The sequence below is a fragment of the Phocoena phocoena genome, chromosome 14, assembly GCF_963924675.1.
Source record: "Phocoena phocoena chromosome 14, mPhoPho1.1, whole genome shotgun sequence".
NCBI classification, from domain to species: Eukaryota; Metazoa; Chordata; class Mammalia; order Artiodactyla; family Phocoenidae; genus Phocoena; species Phocoena phocoena.
In genome coordinates this window covers 8,852,392-8,868,030 of record NC_089232.1, presented here as the reverse complement: position 1 = coordinate 8,868,030, position 15,639 = coordinate 8,852,392, and the positions used below count along the sequence as shown (strand labels likewise).

General features: G+C 51.4%; 1 protein-coding gene across 1 annotated transcript; it reads right to left on the bottom strand.

Moving 5' to 3' along the window:
* Positions 1 to 831: 831 nt before the first annotated feature.
* Positions 832 to 8,446, bottom strand: ACTR1B (actin related protein 1B). Its single transcript, XM_065891315.1, has 11 exons — positions 8,399 to 8,446; positions 6,464 to 6,528; positions 5,171 to 5,246; positions 3,983 to 4,108; positions 3,507 to 3,631; positions 3,049 to 3,265; positions 2,835 to 2,927; positions 2,564 to 2,738; positions 1,422 to 1,483; positions 1,129 to 1,169; positions 832 to 934 (listed from the first exon to the last, which is right to left on the bottom strand). Exons 1-11 carry the CDS (start codon positions 8,444 to 8,446, stop codon positions 832 to 834), a joined length of 1,131 nt encoding a protein of 376 aa, XP_065747387.1.
* Between the last annotated feature and the right edge of the window lie 7,193 nt (positions 8,447 to 15,639).

The following is a 15,639-nucleotide window of genomic DNA, read 5'->3' as shown; positions in this document are numbered from 1 at the left end:
CACAAGGTAAATGAAGACCTCTTCTGTGGGAGAGGTGGGAGGAGGAAGTGTGCCCTCCTCACCCCCACTAGGTCTGACTTGTGATTAAGTGGCTTCCCTTCAACAAATGAAGACCATTCACCCTTCCTGTCCCAGGTACTGGTGTAAAGGACAGGAAGCAGCAAGACACTGAAGTGCTCTGAAGGGGAGAACGCAACACGCTGCGGCCGCCCAACCCCAGTGCATCCTCTGCTCTGGCTCCAAAGGGTCGGAGCCCAGCCCAGACTCCTTACGGGGGACGGAAGAAGACTGACAAGAACTCAGTCTACACCAAGGCACCCATCCAGAAAGATGGGGGAACAGAGTGTGAAAGGGTCAGGGATGCCTAGGTGTGGCCCTCTGGGCTGCTCTGCTGGGTCAGGAAGAGGAGGTGGCATGAGAAGCAGTAGCACCCCCTACTCCACCCCACTCCGCAAGGCTAGTATACAGGCATCCAGGCACCTGGCCCTGCCGGAGAAAATGGGGGTATTTGGGTGTCTGGCCCTGGAGCTCGGGGCAGCAGAGAGTCATGGGCCTAATTGGTTCTGCCAAGGGTGACACCCAGAACCGCCCAAAGCTGGGCCCCTCAATTCCCATCTTCCAGCTCAAGCCTCCCATCCATGCAGCTAATGTTACTGTGTGTGCGTGTGTGTGTGGGGAGGGCTGCAGGGAAGCATTGTTGCACCACTTGCCGGGGGTTCAGGGCATGCAGGGGGCCCTGAGGCCTAGTATGTGAACCGGACCAGAAAGGGTTAAGGACTCTGGCTCCCCTTTCCTCCCATCTTCCCAACGCTACACCTTCCTCCTTGGGCACTAGAAGGTTTTACGATGAATAGCCCGGGAGCCATCCTCTTCATATTCCTTTTTGGATACCCACATCTTCTTAAAAGTGTCCAGCGAGGCCAGGATGGAGCCACTGTGAGGAGGGAGGGAGAGCAGTCTTGTGGACCTGAGGGCTGAGCCAACCGCCCTCCCTGGGCGCCCAGCGCTCCACTTCCCTTACCTGGGAGGGAAACCCACCCACCTCCACCTGGCCTGGGCCAACCCGGGGAGAAGTGTCCAGGGCACAATGGTCTCCTCCCAGAGCCCTCCCTGTGAGCCCCGCCTCACCCGATCCACGTGGAGTACAGCCGTTCCTGAGGGGCTGAGATCTAGAGGGAGAAAGCGGCAACGTGACTGCCCCACCCCCGCACAGAAGCCCCAGTCCCAGCCTCAGGGAGGGGGGGCCTTTCTCCCAGTGCCCGAGGCCAGGCAGCAAGTGCCGCAGCTGGCAGCAGGGGGAGCAGCAGGGCTGGGCTGGGCTTGGAAGGCAGAGAGCATCTGAGGGTGGTTCTTGCTCTTTCCTCCCTGGGTCCAGGTTGCCCAGCACCCCCATGCCCCATGGGGACTCCCCATAACCTCACCTTGATTTTGACGTCTTTGGGGGCAAGCTTCTTTACTTCACTTAGTAATCGGTCGCCAAAGCCTGTGAACACAAGGCTGGCTGAACTGGGGGTCCACATCCGACCGTTTACCACTAGCTCCCCCGCATCCAAGCTCTGGTGCCCCAGCCCCAGGTGCTGCCACGCTTGTTTTTGCCATTCTTGCCAGGATTAAGGGTAAGGGCAAGCCACCCCAAAGGCATAAAAGATCCAGCAGGATGCCTACAGGTGGGCCCAGCTTCCTTCCTCAGGAAGGCAGCATGAGATAGAACCCCAAGTCACTCAGCTCGGCCCGACCCCTACACTCTCCCTCACGCGCTGCTCTGGAGCCAAAACCGCCAGAAGCAAAGGCAAAGGCGAACGACGAGTCAGGAGAACACGCCTGCCACTTCTACCCAGCAGATGGGCAAACACACACAGTGTCGGGACGGCGCCGGGGGACTCTCGTCCATAACTGATGGGGGTGAAAGTGGCACAGCCTCTCAGGAGGGAAACTCTGGTGATATCTACCAGGTGACAAATGCACATACGCACCCTCTTACTCAGCAATTCTAGTCCTAGGATTTTTCTTTTAGGTATATTCTCATCACGTGAAGTAACAGTGTATGAGGTCAACCATTGGAGCATCTTTGTGATCAGAAAGAGTTGCACCATCCCCAAGGCCATCCGCAGGTTAACAATTAAATGGCACATCCACCCCATAAGGCCAGATAAGAGAACTTACACTCTAGGAAAGATCTTCTGGATGTGGTGCAAAGTCAAAAATACATGGCGTGGAGCTTCAGTACACTAAGGTCTGTGTAAAGAGGGAGTGCTTATTCATGCACAGGTGTTAGCTGAGAAACTAACAATTCCTGTGGGGAGGGAACTGGGTGACCAGGACAATGGGAGAAGGCAGACTTCATCTAATACATTTTAGACCTCGTTAAACTTATCACCTATTTACAAAGTAAACAAAATTTAATTTTAAATCTTTCTCTTAAAAAAAACAAAACCAAAAACTGAGCACCCAAAAAACCAACAGGAAATGGGCCATCTCCCAGGCTTCTAGGAAGTGGGATGCAGTCTGAGGGTCCAGCTGCCCTTGGCCTCCAAGTCATACTACCACCTCCCAATTGTGGTACCTTTGAAAAGTGTGGAGCCACCGGAGAGCACAATGTTGGCGAACAGCGTCCGGCGAAGGTCCATGTCAGACTTGTGGATGGCGAAGGCCAGCACCTCGTGGAGCCCCTCACTCTCATCCCCTATCAGGTCTGGCTGGAACAGCAGCTCGGGGGCCCGGAAGCGTGCTGGCCCCACCTTGGGAACACAAGATTGAGGCAGACAGGCCTCCTCCTCCTCCTCCAGGTCCCAGCATCACTCCTGCCCCCGCCCGGGGCCGGCCTGGCAACTTACGTCGAGGGTGCTGCCGTCTGGCAAGGTGTACTGCACCTTCTCTGTCTCCAGAGCCTCATCCTTCTGCGGGCTGATGGACAGGTAGCAGGCCCGCTGCAGTGGGCGGGGACACAGCCCTCAGGAGGCGGCAACCGGGACACCCGCACCCAGGGCTCAACCTTACGCCGGGTCCGACCACCGCCCGCCCCGTTCCCCACCTCCTGCCCTGCGTCACCTCTTTGATGGTCCGGACGACCTCAAACTCTGCTGAGGTGTGAAAGTCAACCCCCTCCTTGCGCAGCTGCAGCCGGAGGTAGCGGGAGACGTCGCGGCCGGCAATGTCCACCCGCATGATGGAGTGCGGCATGGCAAAGCCCTCGTAGATGGGGACGGCGTGAGTGACCCCATCCCCTGAGTCCAGAACGACTCCCGTCGTGCGTCCTGTTGCATACCTGTCACCAGGTCAGCATCCCTTCACCTCAGCCACTGAGGCATGGGGACCTCCTCACCCCTGGAAGGGACCCCGGGACATGTGCATCATCTGGTCTGAAAAAGGGACCCGCGGGACTCCCTAGAGGGACGGTCATCAGGGGGCTGTTTCTACAGGGAAGTCAGATGCCTGGTCATCCCGAGCAGGAGGCTGCCCCCAGGGAGAACGGAGATGGAGGGGCCGCAGGGCTTAGGGAGACTCACAGGCTAAGCACGGCCTGCATGGAGATGAACAGGGCTGGCACGTTGAAGGTCTCGAAGAACACCTCTGCCGCCTTCTCCCGGTTCTTACATGGGTTGAGCGGAGCTTCCGTGAGAAGAACAGGATGCTGCAAGAGACGCCAGAGTTGCCGGCAGGTGCAAAGACAGCGTACTGGCGCTGCAATGGTCCTTCCAGAGAGCCACCCGCCCCTGTGAGCACGTGACGCTGCGGCCTGCCATCCCTCCCGACGGCACAAGCCCACCATCTGCCGGTAGTTTTACTCTTCCAAAGATCCAGCGCTCCCTGGAAAATTCTGCTCGGCAGCCACGGACTGTGTGGACCCAGGCCCACGCAACACAGAGGTGGCAGGCCCTGACAAAGCCAGAGGAAACGAGGAAGCCTGACTGGGACGCCGCGGGCAGGGAGAGGACACCGCAGGGAGAACCAGGCCCCCTGGCGGGAGGGGCCACTGCCCCACCTCCTCGGAGAAGGTCTGCAGCTGGTCCTTGGAGTAGACGTACTGCCAGATGCGCTCCATGTCGTTCCAGTCCCGCACCACACCGTGCTCCATGGGGTAGCGGATGGCCAGCAGCCCCCGGTGCTCCTGCGGAGTGGGGAGGCCCACTGTGGCACCAGACATTCACCCAGCAACTGCTCCCTGCCCGCCTGGGAGCTGCCCCTTCATCCGCTCGCCGGGTGTCCCCATGCCCCGTGACAGGTCCTGAACCCGGCACAGGTTCATCTGTCCAACTGCTTCTCAGGCTCTCAGAGCCCAGCCAGTCTCCAAGGCCAGGACCAGAGAGGGTGGCAGAGTGCTCCCTCCCACCCTGCAGTTCCCCCCCCCCCTCCCTCCACAGCCCTTCGTCCTCTACACTCACGGCCAGCACAGCCTGACCTCCATCCCCACCACTTCAGTGCCAGGAGCCCCCACGTAGGCCGATCCTACTTGGTCCCCTCCTGCGGTCACGTGCTGCCACCGCTCCTCCCAGGCACAGCTGGATGCCGTGAGCCACCTCTCCTCCCAGCTCTTCAGCCAGTGCTTGCGCCTCTCACGCGGACCTGCCCTTCAACTTCCCCCCAAACGTGCCCCTTCCTGCCCAGCGCCACTCGGCCTCTCACCCACAGCCGCGGCTCCTCCTGACCCCACCTCCTGAGAGCCCCATTATCTGCATCCCGAGCCCTCGACACCCCACACCGTAGACACCCCGGGTGCCTAAAGTGCACTTGCCTGTTATCTCTGCCACCCTCACCCCCATTCACTCCTCCTCCCAAGGGCCTCATCTGGCCCTGCAGCCTCTAGGTGTCTCCCCGGCTGGAGCACAAGAGCTGGCCCTCTCACTCAGGTCATCAAGTCCCAGTGATTCAGACTTTTAAGTCACATTTTAACCAGTTCTTTCCTTTGTAGTTTCTAAAAGACAGGGCATGAAGTGGTCTAACTCTGCTGCCCTATACAGGAACCATGGTGCCATCGCACAGAGCAAAGGGACCATGGTGCAGTACCGCTGAGCTGCAGCCTGGATCCTGGAGCCAGGAGGGCACCCAGCAGATGGCCTCAGAGAACAGACGCCCAGAGCCCTCTCTGGCGGTACAGCTCTGATCACCAGTCAAGGCTCCTGGGACAATGAAGACCCAAAACCCAGAAAAAGGCAGGCTCCACAGGTATTACCTCTGCTTTTGGTCCAATGAAGAGGTCCCCTTCCAGGGCTCCAGCCATCACCCGCATGTGTTTGGGGCGTCCGACACTGTGAAGACAGGAGAGGTCAGGGAGGTGGGCAGGGGGCACAGCTGAGCCCAGTCCAGGAAGACCAAAGTCCAACTCCAATGTTCAAGAGGGTAACTGTACTCAAAGCATCAGGAGGTGGCCACGGGGCAAAGGTCAGAACCTAGGCCTATGGGCCATGGGACTACAGAGCAGGCCTTGGCAGGACAGAAGACTCAGGGTCAGAAGACGAGGTGTTACTTCCATTTCCCACCAGCCCTCCCAGAGACAGCTGAGAGCTCTGTAATGTCAGCCCTGGCAGAGGGTCAGCTTCTGTAGCCACGATGACTCAGCCCACGCTCTTGATTTCAGGAGGGCAGACCAAGGCGGGGTGGCCCCAGGAAACTGGGCTGTGGCTCCCTCGTACACCCCTCTCTCACTCAGTCAGTCCTGCCCCTTCCCACTGCCAGGGCTTCCAGAACAGAGATGCAATTCTTGGCAGAGTGGATGGGCTACCATTACAAAATCTGACCCAAGTTCCCTGCACATCAAGAGGAACCTTTAATTACATTCAACGTGAGTTGAAAAGGAAAGCTGAGGCCCCACTGGATGCTTTAGGCTGGCTCTGTCTTGATATAGCCAGCCATTTCAGGGGCCTTAGGACTCCCCCACGCCGGCTTGGGCCACTAAACCCTAAAACCTCCAGGATTTGAGACGAGACACGGCCAAGGGAAAACTTCCCGATGGGCTACAGTGGCCGGAGGAGCACTCCAGGCTTTCTCCAGGTTTCACCTCCCCCTTACCTCTGCCACCACTGGCACCATTCAGGCAAAAACCCTCCTTGACTGAACAAAATATTTTCTAGAGTCTGAAAATAAATGGGCCCCGAAGAAAACACTTCCCGGGAGGAAGGGGTGGTATTAACTCCCCACTTTTTCCTCTGAATCTAGGTCTCTCTCCTGGAGACGTCTCTCTCTTATTCTTGCTGCTGCTACCACACCCTGTCCCAAGAGGAATGCTGGTGGCTTCTCCTCCTTCTTGGCTAAAGGAGGGACCAAAATTAGCCTCCAAAGAGGAGGGGGGAAGCCCAGAGCACATGTCTTCTCCTTCCAGCACCCTTAAGAGCAACAGCTTCACAAATCTGGAGTTTTCCCTACAGGTGGGGACAAGAGTTGGCCTCAAAGAGAGCTGTGACACAGGACCCACGTTCTCTGTGGAAGCAAACCGAAGGGTTAGGGATGCTGCCTGAGAAACACTTACTAGTTTGGGAAACAGTATTTGGGAATCTGGTCTCCTGCAAAGCCAGCCTTGATCACCCCCGAACCCTGCAAAGAAAAACAATGTTTAGCTCCCAACATTCACCTCCAGATGAAGGCAGTGCCCTGCCATGGAGAGGGCTGCTGCCCCACCATGGCAGCCCGGGGTGGCAGCCTGAGATCCTGCCAAGAGGGCAAGGCCATTTACAAGTACGCCAGTGGTACAAAACCGGGAGCGATTTTGCATCCCCTCCCCCAAATTTGACAATGTCTGGAGACTGGGGAGCAGGGGCTGCCACTCGCTTCTAGGTAGAGGCCAGGGATGCTGTTATACATCTTAAGAGGCACAGGACAGCCCCACATAACCAAGAATTATCCAGGCCAAAATGTCACTAGTGTGGAGACAGAGGAACCACGAAGTACATCCTCGTCTGCACACTCCAAGGTCAGCTCCAGGCAGGAGGACTCCATAGCAGCACAAGCTACTCCCAAAACCCAGCTAGAAGCAACCCATAAGCTTTTTGCAACACTCTCTGGCCCCCTCCCCTCAGCAACCACGGGCCACATACAGGACCCGCTGGGGAAGATCACTGGGTTCACTGGGACAACTGGCACCTATCCTCAAGTGGCTTCTCCAGAGACTACAGGAGGACAGCTTGGTCTTGCCACTGCTCCAGCATGGAAGCTGGACTTAGAATATCTTAAAGGGAACCTGGCATCTAGAAACCTCCCACTCACTGCAGGAATGAGCATCTCAACCTCTCTTCCCATAGATCTCCATCACAACCCTTGGGGTCTGCAGAGCAGAAATAAACATCCCCAAGTTACAGAGGAGGGGCTGGAAGCCCAGAGGAACCAAACAGGTTGCCCTCTAAACTCATTAACTTGTTGATTAGCCCGCCAAGTAAGGAACTGGCCCGATCTTTCCCGTAGCCTGATGGAGAGCATCCTCCAAGCCCAGCTCTAGCCTTATTAAACATGCCCTGCTGTGACTCAGGGCACGTACATGGGTACTCCAAAAAAGACAGCCGTTCAGGGATTACAGGGAGACAGATCCCAGAAAGAGAAGTGAGTCATTATCAAAAACTCCAAGGCCCACACACCAGAGGCAGATACCAGCTAGGGGCAGATCCACGGATCCCTGCCCTTCATTTTCTTCCCGTGGACCAGAAAACATGCTGAGCCCCAGTGCTGAAGGACAAACCACAATGAAGCCAGGCAACTTTCCTCTGAGTTTGCAAACAATGTTCCCAAACTGCTATGGGTCCTGGGAAGAGTAGTCCTGAACTCTCTCCACTTCCCTGCCGGCTGTGGAACTTCTGCTTGGCTCCGGGAGCACTTAAGGAGAGGGTCAAAGTAGCCAAGTGGTCAGCCAGGTGGTGGCGGCTATGTGGTGGGCAGAGCTTAACTTGCATTTTCCCCAGTCCCAGGAAAAGGGCGCAGTAGGGCCTGCCCACTCTGGTAGTGCTGCCTGGGGGTGCAGCACTTGGAAAGAGCTGTTGTAGAGGCCCCCAGGCCAACCTTCTCCAAAAGATGAGGCCAGCAGTGTGCAAGAGGGCAGCCAGGGCCACAGCCTGAGAAGAGGTAAAGGGGCTGGGGTCGAAACCTGCCCAGCAACCCCACTCTCAACTGAGAAAGGTCCGGGGTGCCTCGGCCGGGCCGCCCGACTGTCACCCCACCTCTCCGGATGCTGACCAAGGGCCGCCAGAACGATGGGACCCCTTTCTTCTCCGGACCTCCCTGCCCGGCTCAGGGAGGGCTCGGGCTGGGGTTCCGCCGCGCCAGCGGGGGGCTGGCCCCGTGGCCCCAACTACAGGGCCAGGTGGAGACGGCCGTTAGGGGTGGCGGGCGGGCAGTGACCTAGAGGGACCAGTCGAGTCTGTCGGGGGTCCCCGCGTGCACTGCCGCGTGCGCCCTCCCCCCGGCTGCCAAGCCTCACGTTGTCGATGACCACGGGCTGGTTGGCGATGATGTCGTAGGACTCCATGGCCGGGCCGGGCCGGCCCTGCCCAGCAGGAGGGCTGCAGGAGTGACCAACGGCGGCCTGGCCCGCTGACCCGGACGGCGGCGGCTCCTCACGCGGTGCCGCGCCTCTCCCACCCCGAGCGCGCAGCCTACGCAAGCCCGGCGGAGTTTTCTGGGGGGCGGGCCCCGCGGCCAATCACCGCTCCCACCTGGGCAGATTGACGGCGGGCCCCGGGGTCCCGCGGCGGGCAAAGGGGCGGGGCCGCCTGTCCTGACCAGCCAATGGAGACGGCTCGGAGGAATCGCTGGGGAGCTTCCAAGGTAGGCTGCACCGTGTGTGTGTGTGTTGGGGGGGTGACGTCATTGCCCCGCGCTTAAGGAGGACGCGGTCAGAGAGCGGTGGGCTGCTAGGTCGCCTGTCCAGGGAGACTGCTTTCCCGAGCTTCAGCACCTCCGACCACGCTTCTTCGTGAGCTCGCCGTCCCCGAGGAGACCGGTGGTGGATATTTGACCCAAAGCATTTCTTTATTGAGCACTGAGGAGGATCCTTTTCCTTGTAAAAATGACAGTTTCGTGGTAACGGTAGCTGGAGTGAATGGAACACCTGCTATGTGGTTGCGGAGCACTCCTACCCACTTTACATAGGTTACTATATTACACCCTTGCAGTAACTGTATGAGGTATTATTATTCCCATTTTACAGATTTGGGAACCGAGGAGGCTCACGCGTGTGTAACTTGCCCAAGGTTATCCAGCTGGCAGCAGCTGGGATTAGCTTGCGGTCAGCCTCCAGCCGCGTTGGGGTCAACTGCTGCAACAGGGCGAGAAGATACCGAGTCCTGAATTCATTGACCAAACTGAGCCATAGTTATTTGCCGCTCTGTATAACTTTCCCACTAGACTGTGAGATTAAATTCGGTAAAATTGAAGCACGACATCATACAGAAGAGTGCAGAAATCATAAATGTACATTTCAGTGAATTATTAACATGTGGACACGCCCGTATAACCATCACTGAGTTTAAGAATCAGAGCATGACCAGCTCCCTGGAAGCCTCCCACCCCTCTCGTTCACTGCCCTATTCCTCCTCCGAGGTGACCACTATCCTGCATTCTACCGGTCACCACAGGTTAGTTTTGGCTATTTTGGAATTTTATGCAAATAGAATCATAGGTAGGTGTTCATTTGTATTTGGTGTCTATGCATTCATAAAATGGGTCAACGTGCAATTGTTTAAGATAATGAAGGAGTTATATATAATCTGATATGAAATACATCAGGACATATGGCTAAGTCAAAGCAAAGAAAGCCAGTCACAGTGTCCAGAATGTTCTATGCGTGAATGGCTCTGAAGAGTGTATGAGGCACCTTCAAGACTCTTTAATATGGGAAAGGGGCCACCGTAAATGCGGGGAAATGAAGGGCAAATTCTTTTTACAATGTAAACTTTTAAATTTTGGTGTTTTTAACTTGTTCTGTGTCTCTCTGCTTTGCAAATAACATCATCTATACCATTTTTTCCAGATTCCACATATATGTGTTAATATACGATATTTGTTTTTCTGTCTGACTTACTTCACTCTGTATGACACTCTCTAGGTCCATCCACATCTCTACAAATGACCCAATTTTGTTCCTTTTAATGGCTGAATAATATTCCATTCTATATATGTACCACATCTTCTTTATCCATTCTTCTGTTGACGGACACTTACGTTGCTTCCATGTCCTGGCTATTGTAAATAGTGCTGCTATGAACATTGGGGTGCATGTGTCTTTTTGAATTATGGTTTTCTCCGGGTATATGCCCAGTAGTGGGATTGCTGGGTCATGTGTATATCCACTCTTTTTTAGATTCTTTTTCTTAACCCATTTTTAAGTGTACAGTTCAGTGGTATTAAATACATTCATAATGTGCAACTATTACCACCATCCATCTCCAGAAGTTTTTTCACCTTATAAAACTGAAACTCTATACTCATTAAACAGTAACTCCCCATTCCCCATGTGACAGAACTTCCTTCCTTTTTACAGCTGAATTATATTCCATTGTATGTATATACCACATTTTGCTTATCCATTCATCTACTGATGAATTCTTGGGTTGCTTCCACGTTTTAGCTATTGTAAATAACACTGCTGTGAACATTGGTGTATACATACCTCTTTGAGACTTTGCTTTCAATTCTCTGGGATATATAACCAGATATGGGATTGCTGGATCATATTATAATTCTATTTTTGATTGTTTGAAGAACAGCCATACTGTTTTCCATAGTGGGTGCATCATTTTTCATTCCCAACAACAGTGCACTAGGGTTCCAGTTTCTCCACAGCCTCACCACGCTGGTTAGTTTCTGTTTTTGTTTTTGTTTTGGATTGTAGCCATCCTAGTTGGTATAAGGTGGTAGCTCATCATAGGTTTGATTTGCATTTCTCTAATGATTCATGATGTTGCGTATCTTTTCATTTGCTTATTGGCTATTTGTATATCTTCTTTGGGTAAATGTCTATTCAAGTCCTTTACCATTTTTTTTTTTTTTTTGGGCTGTGTTGGGTCTTCGTTGCTGCGCATGGGCTTTCTCTAGTTGCGGTGAGTAGAGGCTGCTCTTTATTGTGGTGCGCGGGCTTCTGATTGCCGTGGTTTCTCTTGTTGAGGAGCACGGGCTTTAGGTGCACGGGCTTCAGTAGTTGTGGCTCACGGGCTCTAGAGCGCAGGCTCAGTAGTTGTGGCGCATGGGCTTAGTTGCTCTGTGGCATGTGGGATCTTCCCGGACCAGGGCTCGAACCTGTGTCCCCTGCGTTGGCAGGCGGATTCTTAACCACTGCGCCACCAGGGAAGTCCCCTTTACCCATTTTTAAATTGTTTTTTTTTTTTTAGTGGCAATTAAGTCCTGAGTTTATTTTTATTTATTATTTATTTTTTTTTTTGCGGTATGCGGGCCTCTCACTGTTGTGGCCTCTCCCATTGCGGAGCACAGGCTCCGGACGCGCAGGCTCAGCGGCCATGGCTCACGAGCCCAGCCGCTCCACGGCATGTGGGATCTTCCCGGACCAGGGCACGAACCCGTGTCCCCTGCATTGGCAGGCGGACTCTCAACCACTGCACCACCAGGGAAGCCCTTGAATTGGGTTTTTTGGTGAGTTTTAGGAGTTCTCTATATTTTGGATATTAATCCCTTATCAAATATGTGGTTTGCAAATATTTTCTATGGGTTGCCTTTTTACTCTGTTAATAATGTCTTTTGATACACAAAAGTTAAAAATTTTCATGAAATCTAATTTCCCTATTTTTTTCTTTTGTTGCCTGTGCCTTTGGTGTCATATCTGAGATATCATCGCCAAGTTCAATGTCCTGAAGCTTTGCCCTATGTTTTATTCTAAGAGTTTTGTAGTTTTTGCTCTTATATTTAAGTCTTTGACCGATTTGAGTTAATTTTTGTATATGAGGTTAGGTAAGAGTCCAATTTCATTCTTTTGCACGTGGATGTCCAGTTTTCCCAGCACCATTTGTTGAAAGGATTTACCTTTCCCTGCTGAAAGGTTTCAACATCCTTGACAAAAATCACTTGACCATATATGTGGGGACTTATTTCTGGGCTGTCTATTCTATTCCGTTGGTCTATATGTCTGTCTTTATGATATATCCCTTTGTTTTTTTTTGGCTGCACTGGGCAGCTTGTGGGATCTTTGTTCCTCAACCAGGGATGGAACCCGTGCACCCTGCAGTGGAAGTGCAGAGTCCTAACCATTGGACACCCAGGGATTTCCCGATATATATTACTTAAAAAAAAATAAGTTTAGTTATTTATTTTTGGCTGTGTTGGGTCTTCATTGCTGTGCGCAGGCTTTCTCTAGTTGAGGTGAGCAGGGGTTACTCTTTGTTGCGGTGCGTGGGCTTCTCATTCTCATGGCTTCTCTTGTTGTGGAGCACGGGCTCTAGGCACGTGGGCTTCAGTAGTTGTGGCACGTGGGCTCAGTAGTTGTGGCTTGCGGGCTCTAGAGCTCAGCCTCAGCAGTTGTGGCGCACGGGCTTAGTTGCTCCATGGCATGTGGGATCTTCCTGGGCCAGGGCTTGAACCTGCGTCCCTTGCATTGGCAGGCAGATTCTTAACCACTGCACCAGCAGGGAATCCCCCGATAAAGAGTATAACTACTCTTTATCAAATTGAGAAAATTCCCTTTGTTTTCTAGTTAATGGGAGTTTTATCCTGAATGGATGTTTGATTTTGTCAAATGCTTTTTCTGATCATCTGTTGTGATGAGCATATGATTTTTGTATTAACATGATGAATTACACTGATTTATTTTTGAATGTTCAATCAGTTTTACATTCCTGGAATAAATGTCATTTAGTTATGATATATTATCCTTTAAAAAAATATTGTTGGATTCAATTTGCTAGAAGTTTGTTAAGAATTCTTACATCTATGTTTATGAAAGATACTGGCCTATACTTTTCTTTTCCTGTAATATCTTTGTCTGGCTTGTTATCAGGATAATGCTTGTCTCATAGAATGAATTGGAAAGTACTCTCTCAATTTCAGTTTTTCAGAAGAGTTTGTGTAGAATTGATGATGTTTCTTCCTTATTGATAGAGTTAACAAGTGAAGCCATCTGGGCTTTGAGTTTTCTTTGTGGGAAGGTTTTTATCCAAACATTCAATTCCTTTAATATGGAGCTGATTTCTTTTTAAAAGAAAAGCAATTGGGGCTTCCCTGGTGGCGCAGTGGTTGAGAGTCCGCCTGCTGATTCAGGGGACGCAGGTTCGTGCCCCGATCTGGGAGGATCCCGCGTGCCGTGGAGCGGCTGGGCCCATGGGCCATGGCCGCTGGGCCTGTGCGTCCGGAACCTGTGCTCCGCGGCAGGAGAGGCTGCAGCGGTGAGAGGCCCGCGTACCGCAAAAAAAAAAAAAAATCTGTACTGGAACCCAAGTCTAGTGCTATTTCCCCTAGAGCAGGCCAACTGCAGGATGTTCCTCTCAAATACTATGCATGAGTGTATCGATTTAAAAAGAATTACATGCAGATCCAGTGAAAGATTGGCTCACAGCTGACGTTTACTTTCCCATAGGTTATCCTCAACAAAAGAGCTTGAGAGATGCCAACTTTGCATTGAGTTCAAATAAGCGAGAAGAACATTTGGTTAAACTATTTGGTAAGTAATCTCCTCACGTGAAACTGTCAGGCTGTATGAAGAGTCTCGTGCGTGTCCGTGGTGGTCTCCCAGATAACCTTTCCTGCTGCTCTGATGGGAAGGAAAGTGCTTTGCTTTGAGGCTAGAACGGGTTCTCTAAGTGTCAGAGTCTCAAGAAATTAAGAAAAACATAGAAGATAAACAGTTGGAAAGGATTCTGCTCCTCAAGCAGGGGTCCATGTTGCAGCGGCAGGGCCACCATCTGGGATCTATTGGAAAAGCAGTGTCAGATCCCAGCTCAGACCAGCTGCATCACATCTGCCTAGTTGAGGTCCCCAGTCGAATTCTGCATGTGGTAGAGATAGTGAGGCCCTGAGGCTGAGATAGACCTTCTCCCAGGTCCTCAGCCCTGGGCATGAGAATCCCCTGGGAGATTGTTAAAAAGAGACACGTGATCAGATTTCCTGACATGGGAAATCTACCTTTGCATCAGTAGTTTTTAAAGCTCTCCAGGTGATTCTAGGCTGGGACTCATTGATCTATTCCAAGCCTCCCAGGTAAACTTGAGAAAAACCAAGGCCTAGATGGAAGATGGTTGGGTATGAAGCTCCAGGAATACATCTCTTCACCAAAGCTATAACTGAGCTGGCAAGATCTATCTTAAGCAACTATTTTGGAACAAGAGATGAACATTTGCATAGTCCAATAAAGAGCTTGATGAAGAGGTTGGTAAATTTTAGTGAATTTCAGTGGTCCGTGTAGATCCTCCCATTCTCCATCCCCCAGCCCCATGGCAGGTAGCCAAGTGTTTTGCAGCCCACTTTCTCAATGTGGCTTCCTGGTGCCAGAATCTGGGTGTGTGTTGATCACTGCCTTTGACCACTGAGGGCTGGCACTGAGGCTGACCATTTTCACATGATAGTTTCACTATCATGACCTAAAGAGCTTCCAAGAAATTCTGTCAAAGAGATTAAAAAGACAGTATTTTTTGTTTTTCTCCTTTTGAAATACAGACACTTATGGAAACCTTTGTCAGGCCACCGAGTGACTGCAGACGTAACAAACTGGAAATTCAGCACCCATACACGGTAAGGAATATACACTTTGCCAGAATAGTTTGGAGAAGTCACAAATGCATGGTTCCAGCCCTCAACAAGCTGAAACTGTCCATCCCTGAGGAGTGGGAGAATTAGATTTCCAAAGTTACCCAAATAGAATGTGTAGCTCTCAACAAAAAAAATTATGAAACATACAAAGAAACAGGACAGTATGGCCCATTCACAGGAAAAAAAAAAAAAAAGACATAGTAAGAACCCATCCCTGAGGAAGCCAAGGAACTGGAATTATTCATCAAAGATATTAAATCAACTGTCTTTAATATATTTAATCAGTAAAGGAAATGATGGACAAAGAAGGAAATAAGGAAAACAATGTTTGAACAAAGTAGGAATATCAGTAAAGAAATAGAAGTTAGAAAAATGAGCCAAAGAGAAATTTGGAAGTTGAAAAGTACAGTAAGTGAAATGAAAAACTCACTGGAGGGATGTGACAGCAGATTTGAGCAGGCAGAATTAAGGATCCCTAACTTTGACCTGGGACACTTGAAATTATCCAGTCTGAGGAGCAGAAAGAAAAAAATGAAATGAATAAACAGAGCATGAGGGACTGTGAGACACCATCAAGAGTACCAACATATACATTTTAAAAGTCCCAGAAGGAGAAGCGAGCAAATGACAGAGAACATATTTGAGGAAATAATGCTCCAAAACTTCCCAAATCTGATGATTATACACATCCAAGAAGCTCTACAAACTCCAGGCAAGGTAAATGGAAGAGACCGACACTAAAGCACATTATAGTCAAATTGCTGAAATCAAAAGACAAAGAGAGTCTCGTCAGCATGAAAGAGAGAAGCGGCATTATGTCCAAGGGATCCTCAATACAATTAATGGCCAATTTCAACACAAAAGTCATGGAAGCCAGAAGCAGTGATATGACATATTTAAAGTCCTGGAAGAAAAGCACTGTCAACCAAGAATTCTACATCTGACAAAACTATTCTTTGATCATGGAGGAGA

Bases quoted from the DNA above. Each gene is read 5' to 3' on its own strand.
- ACTR1B (XM_065891315.1), bottom strand. From the start codon at position 8,446: ATGGAGTCCTACGACATCATCGCCAACCAGCCCGTGGTCATCGACAAC. The intron at 5,247-6,463 runs GTAAGTGTTTCT...CTGTCTTCACAG, and splicing joins AAATACTGTTTCCCAAACTA to TGTCGGACGCCCCAAACACA. The intron at 1,170-1,421 runs GTGAGGTTATGG...TTCTCCCTCTAG, and splicing joins CCAAAGACGTCAAAATCAAG to ATCTCAGCCCCTCAGGAACG.